The sequence below is a fragment of the Gymnogyps californianus genome, chromosome 23, assembly GCF_018139145.2.
Source record: "Gymnogyps californianus isolate 813 chromosome 23, ASM1813914v2, whole genome shotgun sequence".
In the NCBI taxonomy this organism is placed as follows: domain Eukaryota; kingdom Metazoa; phylum Chordata; class Aves; order Accipitriformes; family Cathartidae; genus Gymnogyps; species Gymnogyps californianus.
Window position 1 is genome coordinate 455,351 of NC_059493.1, and position 25,453 is coordinate 480,803.

General features: G+C 41.5%; 1 protein-coding gene across 2 annotated transcripts in view; it reads right to left on the reverse strand.

Annotated features, from left to right (window-relative positions):
• The window catches only part of SLC23A2 (solute carrier family 23 member 2), a 52,654-nt gene extending 27,467 nt beyond the window's left edge, over positions 1-25,187 (reverse strand). The window contains exons 1-2 of one of the 2 annotated variants that reach the window (XM_050910340.1): positions 25,144-25,187; positions 370-655 (exon numbers count right to left, since the gene is read on the reverse strand). In XM_050910340.1, the coding sequence (XP_050766297.1) occupies positions 370-501 (132 nt within the window). In that variant the 5' untranslated portion in view covers positions 502-655; positions 25,144-25,187. Of the gene's footprint in view, positions 1-369; positions 656-10,142; positions 10,177-25,143 lie in introns of those variants that run through there. The other variant, XM_050910341.1, reaches the window with a different exon arrangement.
• Positions 25,188-25,453: the final 266 nt, after the last annotated feature.

Consider the following 25,453-nt stretch of genomic DNA (forward strand, 5'->3'; position numbering starts at 1 on the left):
TACAACTGAAAATATGAATAAGTAGAAGACGACAAGCAAATGTTTCCTTGCTGTTGCCTGCTACTCTTAGTCAAGCAACTCAGGGCATACCGGGGGCTGGGGCATTCTGCAGTAGGACAGTTAATTGTTCTAAGCACGCACTGCCTGAGGTATCGCATGTCCTGTGAACAGCACTGCTTTGGGGCGCACACGTGAAATAACTACAGACAACGTAATTGGCCACTTTTATACATAAACAGTAACAAGTGGCAAAAGAGGTTTTACTAACTACTTGTGGAAATAAAGCCTTTGTACAACATGATTAGAACAAAGCATTATTAACTGATTCACACTGAGCTTGACTATGTAGTACCTGAATGTGTTACTTACAGGCAGGGTGAAAAAGGTGGGATGTTTAGATTCATCCTCGTATTTGCCTTCTGTTGAGCCTCCCGCCTCCACTGATTTTGAAGTGGTATTCTTACCAATCCCCATCGTTTCCAGAATGTCAACGACTTGCATACAGTACCCAGGAGGATGCTTCTGGGATGACAGGCCAAGTACTAAGGACAATTTCTTATTTAAACAGCAGCACCTCCAGGAATCACAAAAGTGCTCAGTAATCCAGCTAGGACATTAGGGTTGCGGTTTTAGGTATCGTTAGCATCAATGGCACCTAGAATTGAAGAGAGAAATTAATTTTTGCTTGATTACCTAAGATATACGTACAAACACACATGCCCCGCAGCCTTGGTTCCCTTTCACACTGATGACTCACCAACTCTTATCATTCCTTTTTGATTTGATAATTAGCAGATTACCATTTAAAGATAAAGCTGACGGTATTTTAAATTCTTTCAGGATGGGAATACTGTGATTATTCTCTCATTCTTCTCTTGTGGCCTTCAATTATTAGTAGTATATTGAAACCTTGGTTTTGTTTCAATTTCAGTCATTTCCATAGAACTTTTTGGGAACAAAATACGCCTCTACTCCAGCTATGCAGCAATATAGAACAGCTTGCTATTGAATATCCATTGCAAACAATATTTGTGCTTCTCCAAAGAGCACAAATTTGTAGACCTGCTCACAAGTTCACCTCTGTATAACTAAATCCTTCCTTTTAAAACAACTTATTTTTAAATAAAAAGCATCCAGGAAGCTTAGACTAGATGGACAGTGAAGCACACCTGACTTTCAGTGAGCCTATTTCAGACAGACAGAAACAGCCCCTTCTGCCGAACACCCTTACCTGAAATTATCCCACTTGCGCGAGGGACGTTCAGAGTGATCTGCCTGACAATGCTGAAGCAACTGCTTCAGGATAAAACTATGCATTTTAATTAGTATCGCTACTATTTTGGCACAGGAACAGGAAAGATCGTACAGCTTACTGGTTCTCTTTTGTTTTCCCAGATGGGTCACTACAGTACAGTTTTCCCACATTTCCTCCTTAAATTAGACCTGCCAGTCCATGGTCATCCACACTTTTGCCATTTCCAAGACTAAGGAACATGAATTAACAGATTTGAACCTAAACTTCACACTGGACAGCACAGAAAATTCTGCGGCAAACCAAGTTTTGCAACCTGTGGTTACTGAGCTTCAAAAAAGAAAGTGCAGCTGCAGACAGCTACGGACAAAACAAGCTAAGCTACAGATGAAAGTACATGATAGAACCTGAAAAATGGCCTTTTCAAAATCATATCAAGTGAAATTTTCTGCCAAGCCAGGAACATATTCAAGCAGCAAAACCCACTGCACGCTGGCGTTACTTCAAAAGCAAATTAATGACATTTTCAACTTAATTGCTAGAGGTGGAAACGCAGCTAACGGACATTCAAAAAACACAGTTATGTATATATTAGAAAGCAAAAAAGTAGGGTTTGGGTTTTTTCTTAAGCCTCCCTTACAAAACGCTGCTCAGGAAAATGCCAGCAGCTTGAATGTCTACTGTAACTGCAATGATACTGAAACTTGACAAAAGACCTTTCTGGTAGGGGCAGTTTAGGACTGTTCGAAAAATTACAGAGTACTAATATTTTAGAACCTCTTAATAGTTGTTAATTGCCCATTTGCTAGAAAATTCTGGTTATTTCAGGTGAAAGAGATATTAATCTTTCAAAGCGATGTAACTTTTCAAGAGAGAAAACATACGTACGTAAGAAATACTACTTGGGCACTGAAATACCCCTGAAGCACTCCTAATTAAATCAAAATGGAATGGAAAGTAGTGCCTTCAAATAAGGGTTTAATTAAGACATGTTTCTTAAGGTAAATATTAAGATAGCATAATTAATTATTTCTCACTTGAACTTAAGACTAAAGGAGAAGACTAGTTTGAGTACTCACCGTCATGCCGTTCTGAAAAAAAGGCATTCCCATCTTTACAATAACCACAGACTTCCCCTTCAAAAGTGCAAATCTCCAGACACGAACAGCAACTTTAAATTAGTTTGTCTGCTTCTGAGTTTGTGCACAGATAACTGGCAATGCCTTCTCAAATCTCCACAGGAACATTCGTCTCAAAACTGCCTATGCAGGTCTGAGAGGTGACAGGAACAGGTCAGAGAGGAGTAAGAGATAGATACTAGTTAAAGGTTTGGGGGCAGCGGGGGTGTCTAGGGTGGGGTTTTTTTGAGCGGTTTTGTTTGCTTTTACTGTAGAGGCACAAGGGATTTTTTCCAAGCACACAAGAAAAAAAAGAAAAGAAAAGAATTTGCCTTTTTCTGTCAATGTAGACATATTTTATTCTCCAAGAAAATCAGTGATGGAGACAGGCGTAGTTTAGTCTGGCAGTTTTACCATCTCAGATTGGAAAGGAAAAGGGAAAGGGCAGAATTACACCTCCCTAACAAATGCAGCCATGCCAATAAAACACCAGTGTAAGAGTTACACCAGCAGGAAACCTGCCATTCAGGAGATCTGGTTTAAGGTATTCTGGCATGATAAGCTTCTTAGTTAGCATTAACTAGCATCTCCACTGATGCAAAAGAAAAGACCATATAATCCTATTTTACTTCGCATTGCAAAACAGGAAGACTGCTATCTTCTCAAAGAAGATGTGATCATTCCTTGGGAATTGTTCTTGAGAATTAAATCAGGAGAGCACGCAAATAAGCTGCGCCTTGTATTAATTCTTGAGAGCTGAAACACAATAGCTAGAACGACAGTGTTTGGAGGAGGGTTCCCAGATGATGACAAACAAGCGACTCCAAATTAACACGCAAAAATAGCCTCATCTGCTGCTTTTCCTAGAGAGAGGGAGTGTGTGTTTGCATATACACGCACACAAGCACTACACATATGTGTGTCGGGGGGCCAGTCCAAGGAAAACAAGGAGAACAAATCTCCAAACTCTTCTTGCTTCTACTCAGCAATTAAACTTGCACTTAATGGCACAGACGATAATCAGAGATTCTCAGAATTCTTTTATTCTGCAATCAGAAGTGTCAAATTGAAACAGAAATCTTTAGGCAGCAGCAGATGAGGTTATCTGAAAGGTATCGTTCTTCTCTATCGGACCTCTTATCCCACCAACAGAGCATAGCTAAACAAGATGACTGAGACATTTTATAGCCCTCCATAACACATCTAACTGATCAGAAGTCATGTCAAAGGAGATAAAACTCATTCAACACCAGCTAGGTACACACAGTACGCTGAATTATCTGCCGCCTTGGATCAAATGGAAAGGCTAGAAGTGAAATTTCCACCAGGATACTGATTAACATTCATCTCTCTCTATACCAAATTATCTTCAGTGCTCATACATGATTAACCCAGGAAGGCCAAAAGCTGACATGGGTTTACGATGCTTTAGATAAGATTAGTATCTAGACAAATAGCCTACTGCAGGGGATGGGCCAGGTGCAGGAGGAAAACCCTCCTAGCCGGGGAAAGGCCGCTCCGCATCTTCGACACGCTTGCTTTTTCTCCAACATACAAATCTTCTTCCAGATTTGGTACCATCGGGACAGGACACAAAGCTACGGGAGTGTCTGGTTTGACACAACATGGTAGTTCTTACACTTTCCATTTTCATGACTACTAATACCACATTCTCTATTTTACCAGGGGCGCTCCTATTTTATTTAAACAAGTTACAATGCATTTCAAAGTTCACTGAAAGAAAAAAAGATAAAAACCATCAGAGGTGGAGATGTACAATGCAAGACTGGAATGAAACGTACTCGTCTTTTTCTTCCTGCAGTTTCTGCCTGCAAGTCATTACTCTGGAACCTCTACCACAAATAAAAACATTCAGTGAAGTATACAACAAAGGTTTTCCTACAGAAAAATCTGCCCGTATACCAAGACAGGCTGCACGAAAAGCTTGTCTTTCACAAGGTACCAAACTGCATGCAAGTCTGTCTAAAAAATACTTCAAAAACTCATCTCTTACTAGATTCAAGAGTTAACTTGAACAGGACAGAAGATACAGATATACATCAAGAGCTTATTAACAGGGAAAGGAAAAATGGACCATGAACCCCATTAAAGGAATAGGCAATTGTAGTATATACGTCTTCTCCCTTGCATGCATTGTTTTCTTTAAAAGCAGCATCATTTGACATAATTTTTGGCTGAACCACACTAAAAATGTTCCCTGCTTTTTCGTATTAGTCTGAGAATACCCAGTAACAACTACAAAGGGCAAATAAAAAAAAATAATTCAGATTTGCTGTGATGGCATTCATCTCTGCAGTGTTATGTTTGAGGGCCTTTAACATTTGAATCCAGAGCTTGGCAAAGCAGAGACTGGGGAAAACAAAAACAATCTGACCTCCAAACTGCAACATGCTTGGGGCAATAGGTTGTTGGGGCTTTTCTGTTTGTTTGTTTGTTTTTAAAACATGCATTGGAAGAGTCAACAATTTGTCAGGTGCTGTCAGACTGGCAGCACCAGAACTGGGAAGCAATGCTGTGTTCAGGATACCTTGTCCATACTATAAAGCTTATTGCCCCACATTTGCAATAAGCAGACCTAGACGTTAACCCTTTGGAAGAAGCTTAGTCTGGACCTCGGGTTCCTCCATGATTGTCACGATGACTTTCAACTCTGAAAATTTTTGTTTTTCTGAAGTATAAGAATGATGCAGCTTTTTTTCCCCCAGAAGCTTTAAGAGGGAAGCAGCTCTATGTATTTCCTTATTTGCCAAACTCAAAACAAAAACTTTCTAAAACCATGAGGGTCTTTCCAAATTCCAGCTGGATCTCAAATTTCTATCAACTGAGCCAGGCCCACCATACAGAGATGTCAGCCAAAATACTTTAGACTTTCCATCTTGATTTGTGCAGCTGCTTTGAGAGGACAGGAGACAGCTGATGCAGCATAAACCTGAGCAGATAAACACGAGCAATGGGCACAAAGTTTGAACACAACTTAAGCAGCCTGATTTAGTGCTTTGCACGATGGGGCCGCAACATTTTAGAACTGGTACCGGGTCCCCTAAAACCACAGCCGCAGCCAGAAGCTGCTGGACAATCACAAATGTTTTACCGCTCTATAAAGTGGCAGAACTGCCTGCAAAGACAGTTGGAAATTGGCAGCCTTATAGTTGTGGTTTGCTGTATTGCTTTCCCTCAAACAATAAGTTCTGCTGGAGAAGGTCTAGGACACAAGTAAACCAGCTGGTGGAAAAGTTAAAAGGAGAATCCTGCACTAGTCTGAAAGGTAAGTGTATTCTCTCCTGTCTCTTAGCATAGTAGAAGTGTCAAACTGAATTAACTAGTTAATCGGTACCTGTGGTCCTCTCCTCTCCACCTTGACCATGGAAAATCAGGAACTGACCTACATCCAGTGGCTCTACACTGCTGTGCAAGGGAAATATTCATAAAGGAAGCACAACAGGCGTGGTTATAAAACAAGCTGGCGATAAGACAGCACATTCTTTAGGGCGTACTGATGGAAAAGCTCCCAGGAGCACTAGTGTAGGTATGCCACCTGGTAAGCACATGTCACACCGCCCCGAGGAAGGAGCAATGTCAGATCCAACCCAGGACCTTTCTGGCTTTTACAGATGGCTGAAGAGCCAAGAGAGCTCAGTCTGCTGCATACACTAAGGAGATTAGAATCAAAGTAAGGTGACAGCTTAATTACAATCTTCAATTTATTATTTGTAATTAGCTGTCACTCATGTGAATAACAACAACTTTCTCCCGCAGGCAGAGGTGATGCTCAGCCAGAAGCTGTCCAACCTTTCATCAACCGAGGTAAGCTTCACCTAAATTTTAAATAAATTCAAAACACTTGAGGTGAATAACCTGACCTGCAGCAGTACCTCTGGAGTTCCACCACCTCCAATGGCAGTTTCAAGTGTTCAGCATCTCTGAACCTCAGGCACACGATGTGTTTAAATACAAATCAAGGCATCCTCTACGTCTGAGATTATATTTTTGGCAATAGACACACAACAGAGATGTGGAAAGGGACTTGGACTCCCTGCACGTCAGGATATTTTATTGTTAAAATGTACCAAGTCTGAGCAGAAGATAAAACCAGTTTTAAAATCCACTTCACTCGCTCAGTACCCAACACTGTGAGCACTGCAGAGTTGTTTCTGGAAAGGACACGCCGTAGACTGCGACTAAACATAAATTCTCAGTTCCTGTAGCATTGGACAGCTATGAAGAATTTAAGCCAGTAACAAATGCACGACATTTACTTTGTTTAGTTTAAAAAAGCGCCCTTAGGCCAAGCAGCTAATACTACTCTACAGCACCAGGGCCATGTTAAAGAGAAACTGCATGCTGCGGGACAGAGCTGCTTACAGTTTGGTTGCCAGCCGACATTCACCAAGAGACACGGAGAAGGGGGACAGGCAGACACATGGCTCGGATTGGCACGAGAGTATCCAGAGAGATGCAGATGGTTCCAGAAGGTGGCAGGACGGATGCCAAGAGATCAGGGAAGTTTTGAAAGAAACTCCTTCACCAAAACACTGTACCAAACTGATTAGGGAAACAGGAGTGCTTCTGTGCTTTCAACACTGGCAATGCAGACAATTAAGGAATTTTGTGGAGGCTCCAATTAGACAAGTTTACTTACAGGGTACAGCTACCCCTGGCCAGACACACAATTCAACACAAAAGCAAGGCAATTCCCAGTTAATTATGGAACAGCAGCTTTCTCCAGATTGCTATTGGCTCTAGTTACGCCCATCGCACAAACTTTCTGTACTGATTTTCTGCCATTAAGGTATTAAAAAACAAAGACTCCTCTTCCTGTTATTAGACACACCTTGTCTTCTGTGCATCAGATGGGAGCTACAGGCACTGTGGTTTGTATTTATACGTGTCCTCACTTTTACAAGTCCCGAGTTATGCTATTTTTAATACTAGAAGAACCTTAGAACAAAATTCCCCCTTTCACTCTCCAGCCTGCCTGCCATAGCTGTTCACATCTGCTACTTAACAGCATAAATACAGTAAGCCTGAGAAACTTGTTTCTGAGAAATTGTTAAGAATGAAACAACACATTATTAAGGGGTTTTAAAATATTAATGACCAAATTACAAGCGATCAAAAGAGTAGCAACTTTACTACTCAAAGCTGTCCAAAAAGTTGCTTGATGTTTTCCTACAAAGCAAAAAGGTCCCCCCCGCTTCAAAGAATTCATCAACAAGTATCTCATCAGCGAGGCTAATAATGCCCAACAAGTACTTAACATGATGCAATCAAAGTACTGTCTGCAGACCCGCAACCACAAGTTCAATTGCTTCACAGTGCTGGCCACGAATATTACATCTCCAGATTGGAACCTGGATACGGCGCCCACGAGGTCCTCTACCCCACAAACTGTTCCAGATACGTAGGTGTGCCCGAAGGGCATTTTTTTCAACCTTCCAGGGGATTTTGACCATCTTACAGATATGAAAAAAGCTGCACAGCACCCATGCTCAATCTTCTGTTGCTACATGTAAAAACTATCTTCCCGCTTTAGTCTTAAGTAGAGCTTTTCCTCAGGCTATTTTGAAACTGAGCCTCTTTGGTCTGAAAAATACTGGTGATTTGTCTTTACTAGGCGCCTCTTGCACCTCGAGTTCCTTCCCATGAAATGAAATTGCACTGAAATGCTACCATGTCCTTAAATGCTACAGAGAAGATTTTCCCCCTCCGCTCAAGAGCAAACTACATCCACACTTAAAAAAGAAAAGTGTACTTCAAATTCCTAACGCAACACTACACAAAAAGACATCATTTCCCTTTATCTGCAGTAGAAGCAGACAAAGTACTGCTAAATATGCCCAAACTTCCTAACATTTCATAGAATCATAGAATGGTTTGGGTTGGAAGGGACCTTAAAGATCATCCAGTTCCAACCCCCCTGCCACGGACAGGGACACCTTCCACTAGACCAGGTTTTAAAAAACAGGAGTTGACGGGCACTTTAAGAAGTTTCGGTCCTGAGTTAGTTTCTCGCTTCACTTCAAAGTATGTCTTCAAAGCACAAACATATTCCTTCTTTGTAGGCACTAATGAATTTTTAAGTAGTTGGTATTTTGACTGCCATCCAGAATAGTATGTCTTAACAACTGACCAACGTTATTAGGGCATGTCTACACAAAGACGCACAGGAAAGTTATGCCGAGCTCAAACCTTCCGTTGATTCAAAGCACATTAGCTAAATCTCATTAACTTCCTGTGTGAATGAGCTTGTTGAGAAGAGGACTTAAATCCAAGTGAATGAGACATTTAACAAAGGATCTCACAGCTTTCAAAAACTACATGTTTGGTTACTCAAATTATTAAAAAAGAGCTTATTTAGGCTGTGATTCTCAACAAAAATAGCTGAAATATGAGTATTTTCAGTAAGTACAGGTCAACCTGAAGGTGCGTTTGAGCAAAAACATTATTGCTCAAACTGTTGCTCGCTCATCTTTCACCCCATTACTCTCTCATTTTATTGTTCCAATAGGCAACAGTTTTGCCAGATCTCTGTGCAGCGTGTGCGCCACCCTCTGTAGGAGATCCCATCAGCGCGTAACGCAATGGTCTGCATTAACAGAGTCCTAACGAAAGACCAAGAAAGAAGCAGACAGAAGAAGCCATAAGATTACATTTCGAAGAAGCGCAAGCAAAATGTAGGAGATAACAATTTTACAGCTTGACATCAAGTGACTGATATCAAATGACACCTGCAGTATTCTCTAGACAGCAATGACGCTCACGGTAAATAAAAATGAAATAGCATGTCACTGTTCTTTATAAAACACATCACTACTTTATAGTCTTACTTGCAGCACAGTACACCTCTCTCACTGTTTATGGTACACATTAACTTCATTTGTAACAGTATACAGTCCTTACTATCTCCCTGTGGAGCATTAATAATCCAAGAATTCAGATACCTTCACATAATTATGGATGTTAATACACAGTTCATTAAGCTCCTTCACGGCACTCAGAAAGCAACCTGAGCACACACTGGTTCTTTTCTCAGCTTTCTTTGTACTTCTACTTGGCACTTTGATGAAAGCTACTGTTTTTCCAAGACCTTAATCACATTAAAACGAAGGTGAAGTTAGAGACTCATCTAGGAAAAATTCCATTTATTAAGCAAATCAGGGTGATGTGCCAACTTTTTCAACTCTGAATACGAAGCTCCTTTCCAAAGGCTCAGGCATTCCTATATCTACTTTTGAAACAGATACTCACTCCTTACTGAAAGAGAACAATTTTAGTCCAGTAAGCAATATAAAACCAGTAACTGATTACACACTTGAAAAAGTTTACACTGAGTTGATCTATTAGGCTTGTCTTGAAATAAATATTTCACTCCCATTTAACATAATAAAAGATTTGGAATTCAAGAAACTTTCAAAAACTAACCAAGATGCTGTACTTTTGGGATCAAGCATTCTTAAAATCTCTTTTTTACTACATAAGCCTCATACAAATTTCTCCCATTTTAAAAATCAAAAGGAAGCCAAAGTTTACAGGTAAACAGGAAAGAGGGTAAATACTTTTGAGTCTCTCTTTACAGTGATAATGATTTTTAAATGAAAAATTAACTCCTCAAATCTTTAAGATATTGAAACTTAGTTATTAAAAACCTGAGTTTGTCAGGTTTAAGTTTTCTTACTTAATAACGCCCACACTAAAGCAGCTGAATTTTTGTAATCATCCTCATTAACATCTGAATGCAAAGAATCTCTTACCTCCAGAAACCTGTACCAACTTCTAGAGACCGTCTCAGCCAATTCCTCCACCGCCTTTCTTCCAGCCTATGCTCAGTGCAACAGTTCGAGTCGCAAGCTGCAGCCTGAAAGGATGCAGGCATACCGAAGGAGGATTTTTATAATCTGGTTGGGCTCACTACATTGTATAACTGTACTGTGCCCAATCACAATCTCTGCGCGTTACACAACGGCTGAAATGCAGGAAGACACCGCATGGTCATAAACTGTTACTACGCACTTCTGCCATAGTTACAAAAAGTAAGCGAACGGACAGACTCTCAGTAACAGCAGAGTGCGTACAGAACAAGGCGAACAAGGAGGTTCAAGTGTTTTACATAACCCACAACGCTACAGGGAGAAAACCCAGCCAGGGCCGCTAAAATTCAAGTTGCATAAATATTTACATGCCTAACTCCAACAGCTGTCATCAGGGTTGGGATTTTCTCCACCAAGTTAGCATTTCCATAAGCCTCCGCTGTGCCACTTGCACAGAAATATTTTCATTAGCAATTAGCCAGTTTTCAAGAGATCGCAGATCTCAAAGCTCTGTTCCATAAGACAAGGTTTAGCAATCCACAACCTCACCAAGAACTGAAAACACACAATATAATTTCTGCTGGGCTCATTCACTTTCCTAATGGAAAACGCAGCATAATAGTGATGTTCAGGGCTGCAGAGCAAAGTGAGACAGGGAGGGAGGCAGGAACAGAAGTGAGACTTGAAAGAACAAAAACAACAAATTAACATGCAGTCCTTCCGCATGAATCTGTTCTTCTCTCCCTGACCTACCTCTCTTTCTGCAGGAGGGCAGCACTGTCTTAAGGCAGCACTGTCTTAAGGCTGCCCTTACACTGCTAAACATCGCTTTATAATTCGTCGCATCACAGCCCCTGCCTCAAGTTATCGCTTGCCATCAAGTCTGTACATCATCCCCTTACCCCACGAGCGAAGCAATTACGCAGCAACCTCTCCACATACATCATATGCTTGCAGTATTGATGAGGCACCATCACTTCTTCTACAACCAATACCCTAAGTGATAATTAAAAGAGGCCACCAGAAAGTAGCACCCAGCTACCAAGCGCTGCCCACACTTATACACAGCGTCTCTGCCACTCGGGCGCAACTGAGAGCCGGCCAAGAGCACAGCGCTCAGGGGCAGAATAATGAGCTCACTTTACCTGAAGCACACCTTTTGAACCCAAATTTGTGGAGGCAAAAGACGGGCCGCTGGCGCCATCTAGCTCCCTTCGCTTAATGAGCAAAGTCAGCATTACGCAAGTTTAAAAGTTTGTCATACGCCGCCGAAGCTTGCTTAATTGTCAAGACCTGAAAGCTGCGGATCATCAGCAGATCAGAAATCGGCATGTACTTGTTCTTGCATCAAAGGACCAACTACCAAATAGGGCACATTTAATTGAAAGCTGACATTTATTATGTGCAATACTCTTTATTCATCATTTACTAAGAATGCATGGAAGAAAGCCAATTATCTCCACTGATTATTTTATGCAATGTGTGCGTACATAAAACCACATTATGTTCCAGCACCTAATCTCCACTGCAAAGAGATGTTGAAAAGTTTCCTCCTCCACTTGCTCCTTTTCCAATTATTAGATTCTTTCCTTTGCTCTTTACTTCTGAATTCCAAATGTTTTCACAAACAGAAACATCTTCTAATTTCAATATGGAGAAAGCTTACAGCAGCCCTTAATGCAAGCATCGCCGCATCTTAAGTTTTAAGACCATAAAATATAAACCGCTGTACCACAGGTCCACAGACTGCCTGCAAGATTACTCATCTACAATACTTCTGAGGAACATGCTGGAAATTATTTTAGATTCAAGGCATTTGATGTGCTCACAGGGAGCTACAGGACTAAGTGATCAATGGCAAGAAAAAAAAGTAAGGTTTTGAAAGAAATAAGCCATTTGCTTTTTTACTCCAATGTCCAGAATTTACTTTTTTTTTCAAATAGTTGCGTTAAACAATGCCAGGGACTCAAATGCTGCTTGCCCTGAATATCATAGTTCAAAGCATAACCGAGTTCAATGCAAGTAACATTACTTAAGTATCCAATTAAACAAGACTTGTCTATTTACCTTACAATGAAAACTGATCGCTCCAAAGTTCATCACTGGTGAGTGGAGAATTTCATCATTCAAAAGATTTATTTCTGATTACTTAGTATTTACACTCAATAATTTAGTTCAAATAAACCACCTACTAATCTGGATGCTTCCACTTAGATCTGGACAGATCTAATCACAGGTTCTTTGGTTAAAATTCCGTGCAGTGAATAGGTACTTAATCACTGCCACACTTGAGATGAACGTTAATTCAAGATGTAAGTCTGGCGAATACTGTTTCAAGACTGTGGAATATTTTACAGTGCATCTTCCAACTCCATAATACTGTGAAAGACAGGCGGGAATAAACAGGTGAGAAGCTCTAAGTATTGCGGCACTCTATTGACGGAACTGAAATCACAGTAGACAATTTATCTTGCTCTACTTCAGTGCAGGAAGCATTGTCGTGATGATCCTCCATAGCTAGTCATTGTTTTTATTACCTGCTTAATATCTGAAATTTAAACTGATGGGAGCATTTATCTTGCTTGACAACGTTACTCCTAGGAGTTCACTTCTGATTATTATGAGAAAATCCAATTTTTTGCCTTCTTCTCAGACATACAATGTTCAGTTTAAGGATGAAACAAATACTTCAGAGTGCCCTAGTCAAATTACAAATGTTTGCTGTTAGATACACATTGGTAAACTAACTGACAATTTACAGGCAACGTTCTGAGTTTGAATATTTCTTCTGAGGCCATCCTCCTTCATTTTGCAGCACTCAGAATCAGGACAAAATTATTCTTTGAAGTCATCTATTTCCACTGTACTGAAAACTGCGCCTTGTGTATAGGGATGGCACACAACAGTTATCTCGTATGATCAAAATTGATGATAATAATATGACTCAGTGACTGGAAACACCTGGTAACTAAATCCCTCCTTTGAACCTTCATATATTGCCAGGTAATAACAAGAAAAACACACAACATAAAAAGGCAAATTGGATGCAGTCACTGACAAACTGTTAAGGAGAGGTCCTCTATTCCAGAACTTATCTAAAAAAAAAAATGGGGGGGGGGGGGGGGGGGGGGGCAGGCGCGGGAAGCCTGTTCCAGCATAGCAGATGCTTACAAATATTCAGCTGTTGCAAGGCACCCTCCTCAGAGCAACGCTGTCAGAAAAAGCCACATCTTCTTTGCAAGAACATCCTGTTTTATCAGGAGGGTGAGGTGTAGGATGCCTCATTTATGATGGCCAAATGAGTCTCCTGACCACACTTTTGTAGCAATCTCCTAATTTTAAGTATTCTTCCTACCAAAGTCATAACAAATATGTAATCTTTTACATCAGCGAAAAGATTCAATTTATACAGCAGACTCCCATGAACAACTTCCAGAATACACTTAACACGATACAGCAAACACAAGAAAATAGCATCACATACTAGTAGAATAAATAGATCCACTTCTACCCACAACTTGGAACAGCAGAAAGACTAAGCCATTAAGTTTGATCTTATAGAGACATTTATAAATCCATTGAATTATAAATTCCTTGAAAAAGCACTTACCAGAAGATATACTTTAATATAAAAACATCTACTGTTTTCTTCCCCAATGCTGTATCAAATATACACAAAGAATTACTGAAATTGCTTTGAAAGCTTACCACTTAATTCAATGAGCAATGTATGGTCCTGGGTCCTACTTACATGCACCCCTCGTCCGTGACTCAACCCATTAAAATGTACATCCCTCTCATCTAACAGAAAGGATACCTAGAGGCAGTCCACGTTAAGCAAATTCCACTTTTCCAGTTAGAGAATGCAATGCTTTGTGCTCAACTTCCTTTCTTCTTAAATCCTGAATTCAGTTACAGCTTCTATTAGAGTGTTTCTTAGAACTTCTCCTGCAACTGTGTATTTTTAAATACTTGTAAGAAAAATCTAGGGTCCGAGACGTACATCAAAGCAGACTGACGGTTCTTCTACGTAAAAAGGTAATTACAAGATGGAAGTGCCTTTAAAAATACCTATGGCTGATTTCTGGGCCAGAAATAAGAAATCATTTTCAAGGAAAAACAGCAACAAAAGAGTCGTGAAGCCAAAGCCATACACTCCACAGGCACAGATCAAAGCTCTTCAAAAATTAATGGAGAAGGAATGTGCTTTTTGTGACCTGCTATTGTATTCACCACGTCCATAAACTAAGTCAGACGCCTACGTCTTTCCTGGACCTCCAGGTATGCTTGTAATTAAAGGCAAAAGCTCAAATCATTTTTCTTCTATGAACTGACAAAAGTAAAACCTGTTTAGTGGTCAACATAGCATCATGCGAGGTTGCTGACTACAACCCTTAAAGCATCATTACCTTCAAGTATTCCCAGATGCCCAGAGAAACACTGTCAACTTCAACACATGCTTAGAAGACGACAGTATACAGCCCAAACTCAAGTATGCAATAACTCAGCCAAGGGAACAACACACAACTGACCTCATAAGCCCGAGTATCTAATAACCCTACCCCTAATAAGCTACAAAAAGGGAACTCTGCACTTAGACTTCACATCTACGACTTCAATCTCTTCATTTCTCAAACATCAGACCACAGAAGCACATCCTAGGTGCACTCACGGGTTCTAGCCACAAGCAAAACCCCATGATCAGCCCAACAGCTCTGACCTATTCAATGCCACAGATCACAAAACAGCGTGGATATGCAAATTTATATACTAAGTCTAGACTTGAAACATCTGTTGGTGCTATCTGCTAAAGTTGCTATTTTGTAGTTTTTTTGGTCTTACTTTGGCATTATTTTACCATTTAGTCAGCACACTCACGTTTCAGCTTTCTATATCTATCTAATTTTTGTGACTGCAAATAGTTTCAAAAGTGCAGGCTAAATCTCTGTACAGGAAAAAAACAGCAGACTGATCTTGCTACAGGCTGCACAAAGAACATGGAAAGTTCTATCCTTTAGTTGAAGTTGCCATTATTTTCCTTTTTCTACAGGCAAAACATGTTTATACAAAAAACGTTCATATAGTTTTGAACTCAATACACCGTTTGCTCAGATGCCTAAAAATCTACCTGCACTAAACAGTGAGCAGCCAGGTTGAAAACTCTAGCTGCAAGACTAAATGTTTTCAAGTAGGGGGAAAAAGAGCAGATAGCCATACTTCTGTTCAGTGATCCCGGTATCTCGTTCACGGCTCAGTAAGCAAATAGCAAATGCAGCTTCACAGCGCTGCCCAACTGCTCCAGCAGCCACAAATCCTCCTCCCACCAATCCCAACCTCCTTCATCTGAAATGAAAAAAGCCCTCTTAATCTTCAAAGCATGGCCACAAGTCAATCTCAAACTTAGCACACTTTTTAATTTTCTTTTTAATTATCCAGTTGGGAGAGTTATGCCCTCCTTGCTCAGTGACCTTTCACTCCTTCAAGATTATTTCAAGAAATCTTTCCTGGGAATAATCAGCAAATTTATACCACTTGCAGAGGAAATGTTTCAAGGCTTCCAAGCGCTGAGGGGGAGAGACAGCACGATTCTTCGTGCGCTTTTGTGCAGGCAGCCTTTGCTGTGTTACGCAGTACCCTCAGTTCTGCAGGCCAAGTATCTTCTGGCTTCAGACTGCTGACTGCTGTGAGCGCAATCCCGACACATCTGCTCAAACACCTTCCCAGAAGTAAGTTGTCACCATGCTGGGTTTTAGAGCCCCTGAGTCCTTATGCGGAGCCAACCCCCAAAACAGCTTGGCAAAAGGCAGGCACAAGCAGATCATCTCTTGGTGCCATAGAGCAATAATAGATGCTATTATTAATTATATTAGCAATAATAGATGCTATTATTACTACCGATAACTGTTGCCCAACTGTTTGTCCCATGAGTCTTCGTCACCAAGCATAGCTTGGTTTGCCATAGCCATGGGGAAAAATTAAGTCATTATCACCATTAATGATTTTTAAGTTAAATCAGCACTACTTACTCTCTGCCCACATACTAAACAACTGCATGCAACCCTGCATTCGATTCCCACACATTAAGCCAACCAATTACTAATTTATTAATTTCACAATGAGCCTGGAAGTGTTTATAGAGACAGGCTTGTGTTTAACGAGACTTCCTGGTTAACTTCCCGTACTCATGTTTCAGGCAGGCTTAGGTGAAAGTGTTTACATGCACAGTAATCATGATCTACTTCCTTATAAATGTGCATTTGTACATCTTGCTCGTGGCTTGAGAAGTTAACTTGACGCCACCGGTTCAGTCCTCTCATTCCACAGGCACAATCAGTAGAGACAGGAGGTAACTAGGACCTGTTGAAAGCCAGCTGACATCTAACCTGTACGTCATGTAACATGTTACCACGCAGAGATGCAAGATATAATTTAGTCCAATAGCTCTGAAGATTTTTCTCCATACGTAGGCGGTTAATTAAGAAAGTATTAAATATATATTAATGCATTAAATATCCCTACAAGCAACAAAACTGTTAAAGAAGGCTCAGTGAATTCTTCTCCAACGGAAGTGACAGAAATGGAACGGTCCACTTAATACCAAACTGATTGCTCAGGAAAAGCACAAACAATTATAAGATTTTGACAGAGTTCACATTACTTATAATAATATTTATGCCAACTATAGTTTATTGAAGGAAAGCTTTTTAGCAAGACATGCCTTTTACAAAAAAGTATTTTGGCAACATTTAGTGGAATACTTTTTTTATGATTTTTGCCAGTAAAATAACCCTTTTTTAGCCAATATACTGTGGTTTCAATATTGTACCTTACTGGTTCCTTCATCTTCAGGGCTCTTTTGCAGATATCTGTATAGCGCTGCTTTAAAAAAAAAAATAATCGCAATTATTCTTACTTAATTGGCATCGCTTAAAATGCGAGAATTCTTTGCTGCTACTATTTGGAGTAATATCATTTAGGCATACATTTTGCCCTCAAACAGAATTTTCCATTTGAATAATTAAGGGAGAAAAGACCAATACAGATAGAGTCTCCTTTGAAGGTACCCACATGCTGTGCTGTCTCCATAATAAATCTATTACCTGCCATTCAACAAAACATTATCTGTCACAACAGCCTCCAGAACAAAAACAGTAATTAGACTCGGATCTCAATACACTCAGCACACTGTTCTGCGGTCTATGATTCAGCGGGTTTAGAAAGCAAGGAACAGTGCACCTAAACAAGATTAAAAATTGGGCTAATACTGATCATAAAATCTTTACCAAAACCAAACAGCCAAGGAGGAGAGCTCAGATAATACTTTGGGTTTAGGCTCATTTATATTAAGAAACTTAATAGAAGGCTTAATTGACAGCTTTGCTTGATTCGATTGTGCCTTATTAGGCATCTTCATGAAAAGCATTAAATGTGTTTGATCCCTTCCAAAGAAGGGAAGACTCATTAGCAATGGATGTTTACAAGGACCCAGGGCTCAAGATTACAGGAGTTCTTCCCCTTCTGCAGAAGGGGCTTTTTAGATCTATGTTTTTACGAGAAGGATCACGTATCGTCTCCGAAAGAGCTCAGGCTTCCATCCTTTGCTTTTTCTGATATTTGCAAACAAGACAGACGGACAATGAAAACATCAGCTCGTTTGAAAGCCTGACTCGTAAGAGCCGACTCAGTTTATAGACCTCAGTACGTGACTAGCAATCCCGGAAAATTCAAGCCGTAGGGCCAGTCAACACTAAAGATTATTATTTATACCAAGCCAGATTTTCTGTTTTGTATGTTCTGAAATGAATACAGCACAAATTGAGCTGTTCCCATTCAACTTTCAGTTTCTGGCTTGAGCAAATAAATAGATACGCTATCTTACTACAACAAAAAACACAACACTTGGGTATTTAAAAAAAAAAAAAGCCACCCCCTCATCCATATAATTTTTTTGTTTGAGTTTTAAAAGCATCTACTAGTAAGTTGAAATAAACTACAGGTAACCAACAAGTGTCTAACAGTCTGAATAAACCAGAACAGAGCCCTGTAAAATTATATTGATAATAACTATTACGCTCAGCATAAACCCCCAAAATTCTGCACACGAAATTAAACGGTACCCATGAAAATACATACTTCCAATATCAGCAAACGACGGATAACTGTTATTGTTCCTATATATAAAAGGACACAGAATAGTATGAGAATACTGCAATTATGTCTTGCAGTCTGATCCTAGAGAATAGGGACCTGGAGCTCCAATTTCTCTCTCGTCAGTCTCAATCCCAATTATTCCTTTGGTTTGGCCTTCATACAATGAAATGCTCATCAGGAAACTGTCTTGCATCAGGAACATCTAGCTCAACTTTCAGAAACAATTCATTTTGTACAAAAAGTGAAAAAGGAAAAAAAAAAGCTGCTATAACTTGTGAAGCTGCTGGTGCTTTACAGTACCTCATCTGCAAAAACAAGGATGTGCTTTCTTTGCTCAGGTATGGTAAGGGTCTGAATACAGGATTCTCCACACAAAGGGCAAGTAATAAACAGAGCAAAAATTGTAGAATTTACGAATTTATTTTCCTGCCATTGCGATTCAAAGACTCCATGGAAATTCAAACCTTATGACAGCACAGTCCATTAAGCACTATTCGCTCTGGGAGGCTTTCATTTTATTCAGCCTGCAAAATAAGAAAGAGGTGGCTAACTTTGCAGTGCAGCATTTTATTTCCATTCCAAGCTTCTAAATAAAAAGTGAAAGTCGTGACATGGAGTCACATGCCTGTTTTCATGAGATACTCTGTATGACCTTGAATACTGATAAGAACATATACAGGCTTTTTTCTTTAAAAGCACAACAAAACAGCAACACTGAACTACATGCTTAAATACAAGACAATGCAGGCAAGTGATAAAAGGAACAAGGCCAGAAAATAAAGAAACCCTTCAGATCACTACTTCTGTGCTAGAAAAGAAAGAGTGCTCAGTAAAGATGTGCTTAATGGTAGAATCCAGCGGTCAAAGATTTCTGGCGTTTCTTTCCCATTGCTAACACCAGGTCAACAACAACATCCAGAGCACTGAAAGACTGGGATAAAGTCACTAACGGCTCATTAACCGCCTCATCATATAAACACAGCTAAGAGCACGCTTAGTAGACCAAGTGTTTAAGGTACCTTCCTATTAAAGCTTCCAAACTGCGCTTTATTCTCCTAATTTTTACAATCTTACAAGCGTACTAATAGCCAGCATACCACTAAAATAGGCCTTATTGCCCTAGGCTGCCATTTCATGGCCATGAAAAATAAGAGTAAATCCAATTAAAATGTGTTGCTACATTTAGAGCCCAAACGACTCAAAGCATCCACACACGAGGTTAATGCCCAGGAATGTAAGTGCATGAAACCCCCCTGAAGTCGCTTTTTACTTACTTTCCTGCTAGCCAGCACTGCTGTTTACCATGCATTCTCAAAATGCTTCAGTCAACTGTTTGAATGACACAAGCACTGCAATAGTTTGATTTAAAAATAAATTCAGACAACAAATTTGGGGGACTTGCAGCCATTTGAAATCCGTTCGGTGAGTCACTACTTTTCAGAACAGTCAAAAACAAAATAATGGTGAGTCAATCTCTCCTTCACCATTTATACCAATTTGAGCCCATACTTCAAGCAATTTTAATCTAAAGCAAGCGTAAAGGAAACAGGTGCCGAATGAAAACAGTCCCTTTTATCACAAAGGAGATAACAAGCAAATGCTGGTTAAATCCAAACACGCATAAACAAGTTCAGTTATTGCTTTCATGCCACACAGAGCCTGAAAGTTCAAAAATACTCACAGGTACTGTGCTGCTACTCACAGCTCCTCCAACACAATTACAACTGGACTAATCGGCTCCCATCTGCTCCTAAAAATACAACTACCAGACAGAGTTTGTTTTCTCAGGCATTTTGCTGACGCAAGTGTAAGATCAAAACATCACTCATTCAGAGGAGATTTATCGGTCTCCATAATACACAAGCTAAAATCCAGCTATACCATCATTCTAAGGTACACGTGACACACTTTTACCAAAACACATCAATTTTATTACATGCTTCGTAACATAGGTTTTGGGGGAAGAATAAAATATCCTGGCTGCCTGAATGTGGTGAGAAGTAATTCTGGAAATTCCCTTTCACCAGAATAGGACAAAGTTTGCTTTCTCTTGAAGCAGTTTTTTTTAAATAATAATAATAAAAAAAAGTACGACCAGACATTTCGATGGTAAGTGCATTCCCCCCCCCTCCCTAAACAGCACTTGAATCTTGCCGCCTGAGAACTGAGATGCAAGGAGATTTAGATCATTGAATTTCTAATTATAAGCCCGTTAAAGACTAGTTTTACAATTACCTCAAGCCCAGCATTTCCTCTGCAAATAATAAAATGGAGTTGTTGGATAGCAGCAAAGAGTATTTCAATACGTTCCCACTGTGGAGGATGGAGACAACCAAAACGTGTGCCTTGGGACTCCCTCGCAACAGCCTGGCTGGGACCTCGGCGACCAATTTGTCCTCCCCGAAACCAACCCAGAGTTTTCAAACCCCAGTCGGCCCAACTCTACGCCGGGGCCGCGGCACAGCCAAGAAAAGAGTCACAGCTCTCTGCAGACCCAAGGCAAATGATGATTCACTATTTACCAGGCTGATGACAACATTCAGTAGCAAAAAAGTTCAAACACCTCTGAGAGTGCACTAGCTTAGAAAACGATGGGAGACGCATAGTGCATCGCTAGGCACACTGTATTTCTGATGCCGTACACATTTTTATTGCTATGATTGGCAACAGAAATGGCCAAGATTAATGCTGAGTGCAAGGAATAAAACTAGAGCAGGAGACTTCTCAACTAGAAGACTAGTTCTCCCTCCTACTTCCTTTCCCCATCAAGTGCCAGCGATGTTTCAACACCCCAATTCCCTTTCCCAAGGAGGTAGTTCTGCTCCTTTCATGGCCAAATCACCATGGCAAGAAATCCACATTTAGATTCCTCTCTAATAGAAGAACATTCAAATAGCAGACGTTTCCTTCCCATAACGTGAAAATGGCCAAATATCATCGGATTTCTTTTCTGCCTTCAAATAAACATTGTCATAAGACAGCTCATAACAACGAAAAATATTTAGCCATAAAGAAAATATCCTCCCCATTACTGATAGAAGTATTATGTGCAGTACCACGAAGTTAGCATAATGTCTTAATGCACTTCACCCCGGGAAACGGCTAGAGAACATGGCAAATAGCTTTCATTTTAAATGATTTATTTTATTTCTGCCTTACACTACATCGTGATGCATCTCTCTTTACCTATCCTGACTATCAATATTTTCTTCCTGCAGCTTTTAAATAAAATAAAACAGACTGTAACTGCTGTCAGACCTTTTTATGACCACTAAGGCTTCATAAATAAGAACACTTGATACAAATAAATTTTTCCAGCAATACATGAACCATCATCTTCAATGGGAGACAAACCATTCTGCGCAGCCATCTGCGTTTTCTTGCAAGGATAAATGCATACAGAAGTGTTCGAAAGTAAAATAAATCTATTGAAGAAATGGCCCCACAGAATCTTTTCGGGCTTGAGTCTTCTTACTATTTTTCTTACGTGGTTCACACAAAGACACTGACAGGAATAGCTACAGCAGAACAAGATCTTCCAAAAATCACCTTGCATGGGACACTGGTTTGTAATCTGCTACAAACTGGAATAGCTCACGAGGGCGTGCCAGTTGACTTCCCCCTGTACACACAAGGACCAGAAGAGGTTAACTGCTGCAGTTCAGATTAGGTCATTAGAGCAGCTTAACAGCCACTTCTGGAGGAATCCATGCTGAAGATGGGTAAAGTTTCACCCATTTAGTTTTCAACCGTCTCCAGTCAAGCTAAACAGCACAACAAAGCCACTTCATAGCACCATAAGAAAGTCCATTATATTGAAGAAGTTGACAGCTTTGGCTATACCAGGAAGAAAAAAAAAAAAAGAAACATACCGACAGAATCAAAGAAAGAAAACTCAACTTGGAAAACCCTTTGAAATAGTAACTGCATACAAATGCAGCATCTCCTACAGAGTCTTCTAAACAAATGCAGGGAAAATCCACAGTCATAAAGTTTTCTGCTAGGAAAAGAAAAAACCATAAAAATCCTCAAACGCTGCCGTTATCTTAAGCTCCCCCTGAAGAAAAGAGTCTCCAACCAAATAATATCAACAAAGACACGACTTTTATTTTTCCACTGGAATCCAACTCCCTGTTAGCTTCAACTACAGAAGACAGAAATTCTCATGTTAGCAGTCTTTAAAAAACCCCCATACAAATACATCCCTCAGTACAGCTTTAGGGATGCACACGCAGGTCTAACCCATGGCTCAGGGAGGGTAAGGAGCAGGTAAAAATTCTCCAAACAGATCTGGCTTCAATATAAAAGCAAGGCTTTTGTGGGCTAACCCAAAAAGGCTCACTGACTGAGCAGCCATCCATACAGGGGTACTAGCACCACCAACGGGTCACTGCAAGGCTGGGAGCGTGCAGCCGGTGATGGATGGGGGCTGCTTAAATTGGTGCTGTCACCAAAAGAAACATTCATCAACCTGCAGCCCAATTATCCTACTATTTGAAAAGCTGTTTTTCCTTCGGAGTTGCTTCCGTACTGAAGACGCAGAACGAGCAAGAGGCCCGTACTCAGAGAACCTTATTTCCCTCCAGCTCCTTAAATCTAGTCAATGTGAGTGCCAGCTGCCTTGAGGAAGTAGTTCACCAAATCAAAGCCTAGCTGAGAGCAGGGCTTACAGACAAGTGACAGACTGGGATGGATTTTAAACCATATGAATGTGGCCTGTTAAAATACAGCAGGAGCAAAACCCACCCTTGAGAATCGCAGTCTTAACTCCTTCCCTTATCCCCAGGGCTCTGACAAGACATTTTCAACTCCTATTTGCATCTTTACTAAAGCCAAAGGCTTGTTAAAATCCATGATAAAAATCTCAGGGCTTGTTTAACCTCATTGCTAGCCCGAGGTTGAATTTGTTTCAGTGCATCTCCATGTTAATACTGCTCTAATTTCAAGCTATCTGGATCATGACTCAAAGCTAGGAGTAGGGTCATAAGAGCTCATCAACTACTAATCCAATTGCTCTACGTATCTCAAGGATTATTTTCCAGTTTACTAACCTGAGCTGCTTGTTGCAATAATCGTTTATCTATAGTGCAATCACTAGGCAGATCAAGGTGCGCAGCATTAAGTCTAGCTCTAGCAGTGTGCAGCACATCAGTAGCTAATCGCGCTAGCATTTGTTCTGCTTCTCCGCTAGGTTTTACAGCCTGCACCAAACTCCAGCTGCCAGTAAAACCACTACCCAAACCAGCTTTTTTTTTTTTTTTTTAAGCTTAAACTGGGTAATTTAAAGCTTGCTCAAGTATGGCAACACTGCGCTGCAGTGAGGATACACAGACATACTCATCTCCCTGTGAAAACAGAGCATTTGGTATTTTTAATTCAGCTGGTCAAGTTCAACAGCAACAGGGAGCCCAGCATTTACCTGGCACTGAGCTCATACTAAGAGAGTCAGCTGCATGGGGCAAATGATAAGATGGAAAAAATTAACAGGCGAGGTCTTTACCTTGTCTTAAATACATCTGGGGATTTCCCTTTGCTGCCAGAATCTTCTATTGGCTCTGCCTGCAGCTCCCTGTCAGGGTCAGCCCCTGCCTGCACTTACGTGGTGAGGTTAACGGGACATGCTGCACGGGACCCCAAACTGCATGAAGTGTTTGTCTTCCCAGTCTACAAAATGACAATGACGGCTCCAAAATGAAAGGACAGGAATGAAACCCTACAAGCCTCTGCCTGCATTCCCATCTTTTATGAAAAAAGGTAAAAACCATTAACAACAGAAATGCACGATATAGGTAGGCAGTCGTTACCCGTTAAGTAAGGAAACCTAATCGAAGGCTTTCAACAAGCTTTGTTCGGGCATTTTTCTGCGCTACCTACATCACTTATTTCTACCCAAAATGTACCGTAACACAAAAGAAAACCACGCACAATACCGAACGGGGCTCCCAAGTGAAAAGCAGAAAACCGAAATATTTCCTGCCTCGATCCGCACTAGAAAAAAAAAAACACAACCAAAAAAGCAAACAAATAAATAAAAAAGAAAAAAAACCTTCAAAGCGTATCACGAGAACGGGATCAGACAAGAAAGCGAGGCCACCCCTTCAGGACCAGGGGAGAATTAACCTGCATTTCTCCATCCCATTTGCAAGCTTACGACTCTACCACCCATTTTGTTTCAGATTAAAGGGAAAAAAAAATAATTAAAAAAATAGATTATCTCAACGGAACAGAGAAAAAAACACCCCCCACGCCCACAGATAAATCCCATCGCTGTCTCTGCCTCGCAGGGCAGGTGATCCCGCCGCAGGTGCCCACCTCAGGCATCCCCCTCTCCCGCGGCCGCCCAGGCCATGCCCCAGGTAGGTGCCCCTTCCCCTCCGCCCAGCACGGGCTGGAAGCGATGCTGAGCCAGAAAACGCCGGCACAGAGAACGTGGAAGGATTTAAAATAGAAATATAAAATAAAAGGGAGAGGAGAAGAGGTACGGACGGCGCAGGAGGGGCAGGAGCCGCGCGGCCAAGGTGAACGGCAGCTGGGCAACATGGTGGAGGCTGCCGGGGAGCCCCGACCCACCTCCCCGGGAGGAGGAAGGGGCGAGCCCCGGCTGCCTGGGGATGGAGGGCGGCTCTCAGGCGGCGGCGGGGGGCCGGGATGGAGGTGACAGCAGGCGGGAGACGAGAGCAATGACCGCGGCGAGCTGAGGGGAGAGCGCCGCGGGCGAGGCGCCGGCGAGGCTTCTCCCCCAGGGCGGGCGAACGGCAGCGCCTTGCCCGCGGGAGGAGGAGGACGGGCTCACCTGCCATAGCGGGCTGAGGGCGGCAATGGCGCTGGGAGCTGCGGCTCCGCTCCGCTCCGTCGGCAGCGGCGAGTGCGGAGGGGCCGGGGCCGCCCCGGCAGGCAGAGCACGGGGCGGGCCGGGCCCCGCTCCGCCCCCCGACAAGATGGCGGCCGCCAGCCTCCAGCCCGGGCTTCTCCGCTCAGGGCCGGACGTCATGGCAGCCCGGGGGCGACGGGTGGCTCAACCGCCGGGCCGGCCCAGGGGACGAGGCGGGCTCCCGGCCCCGCGGCGGGGCGCGATCCCCCTCAGCGGGGCTCGGCCCCCGGGG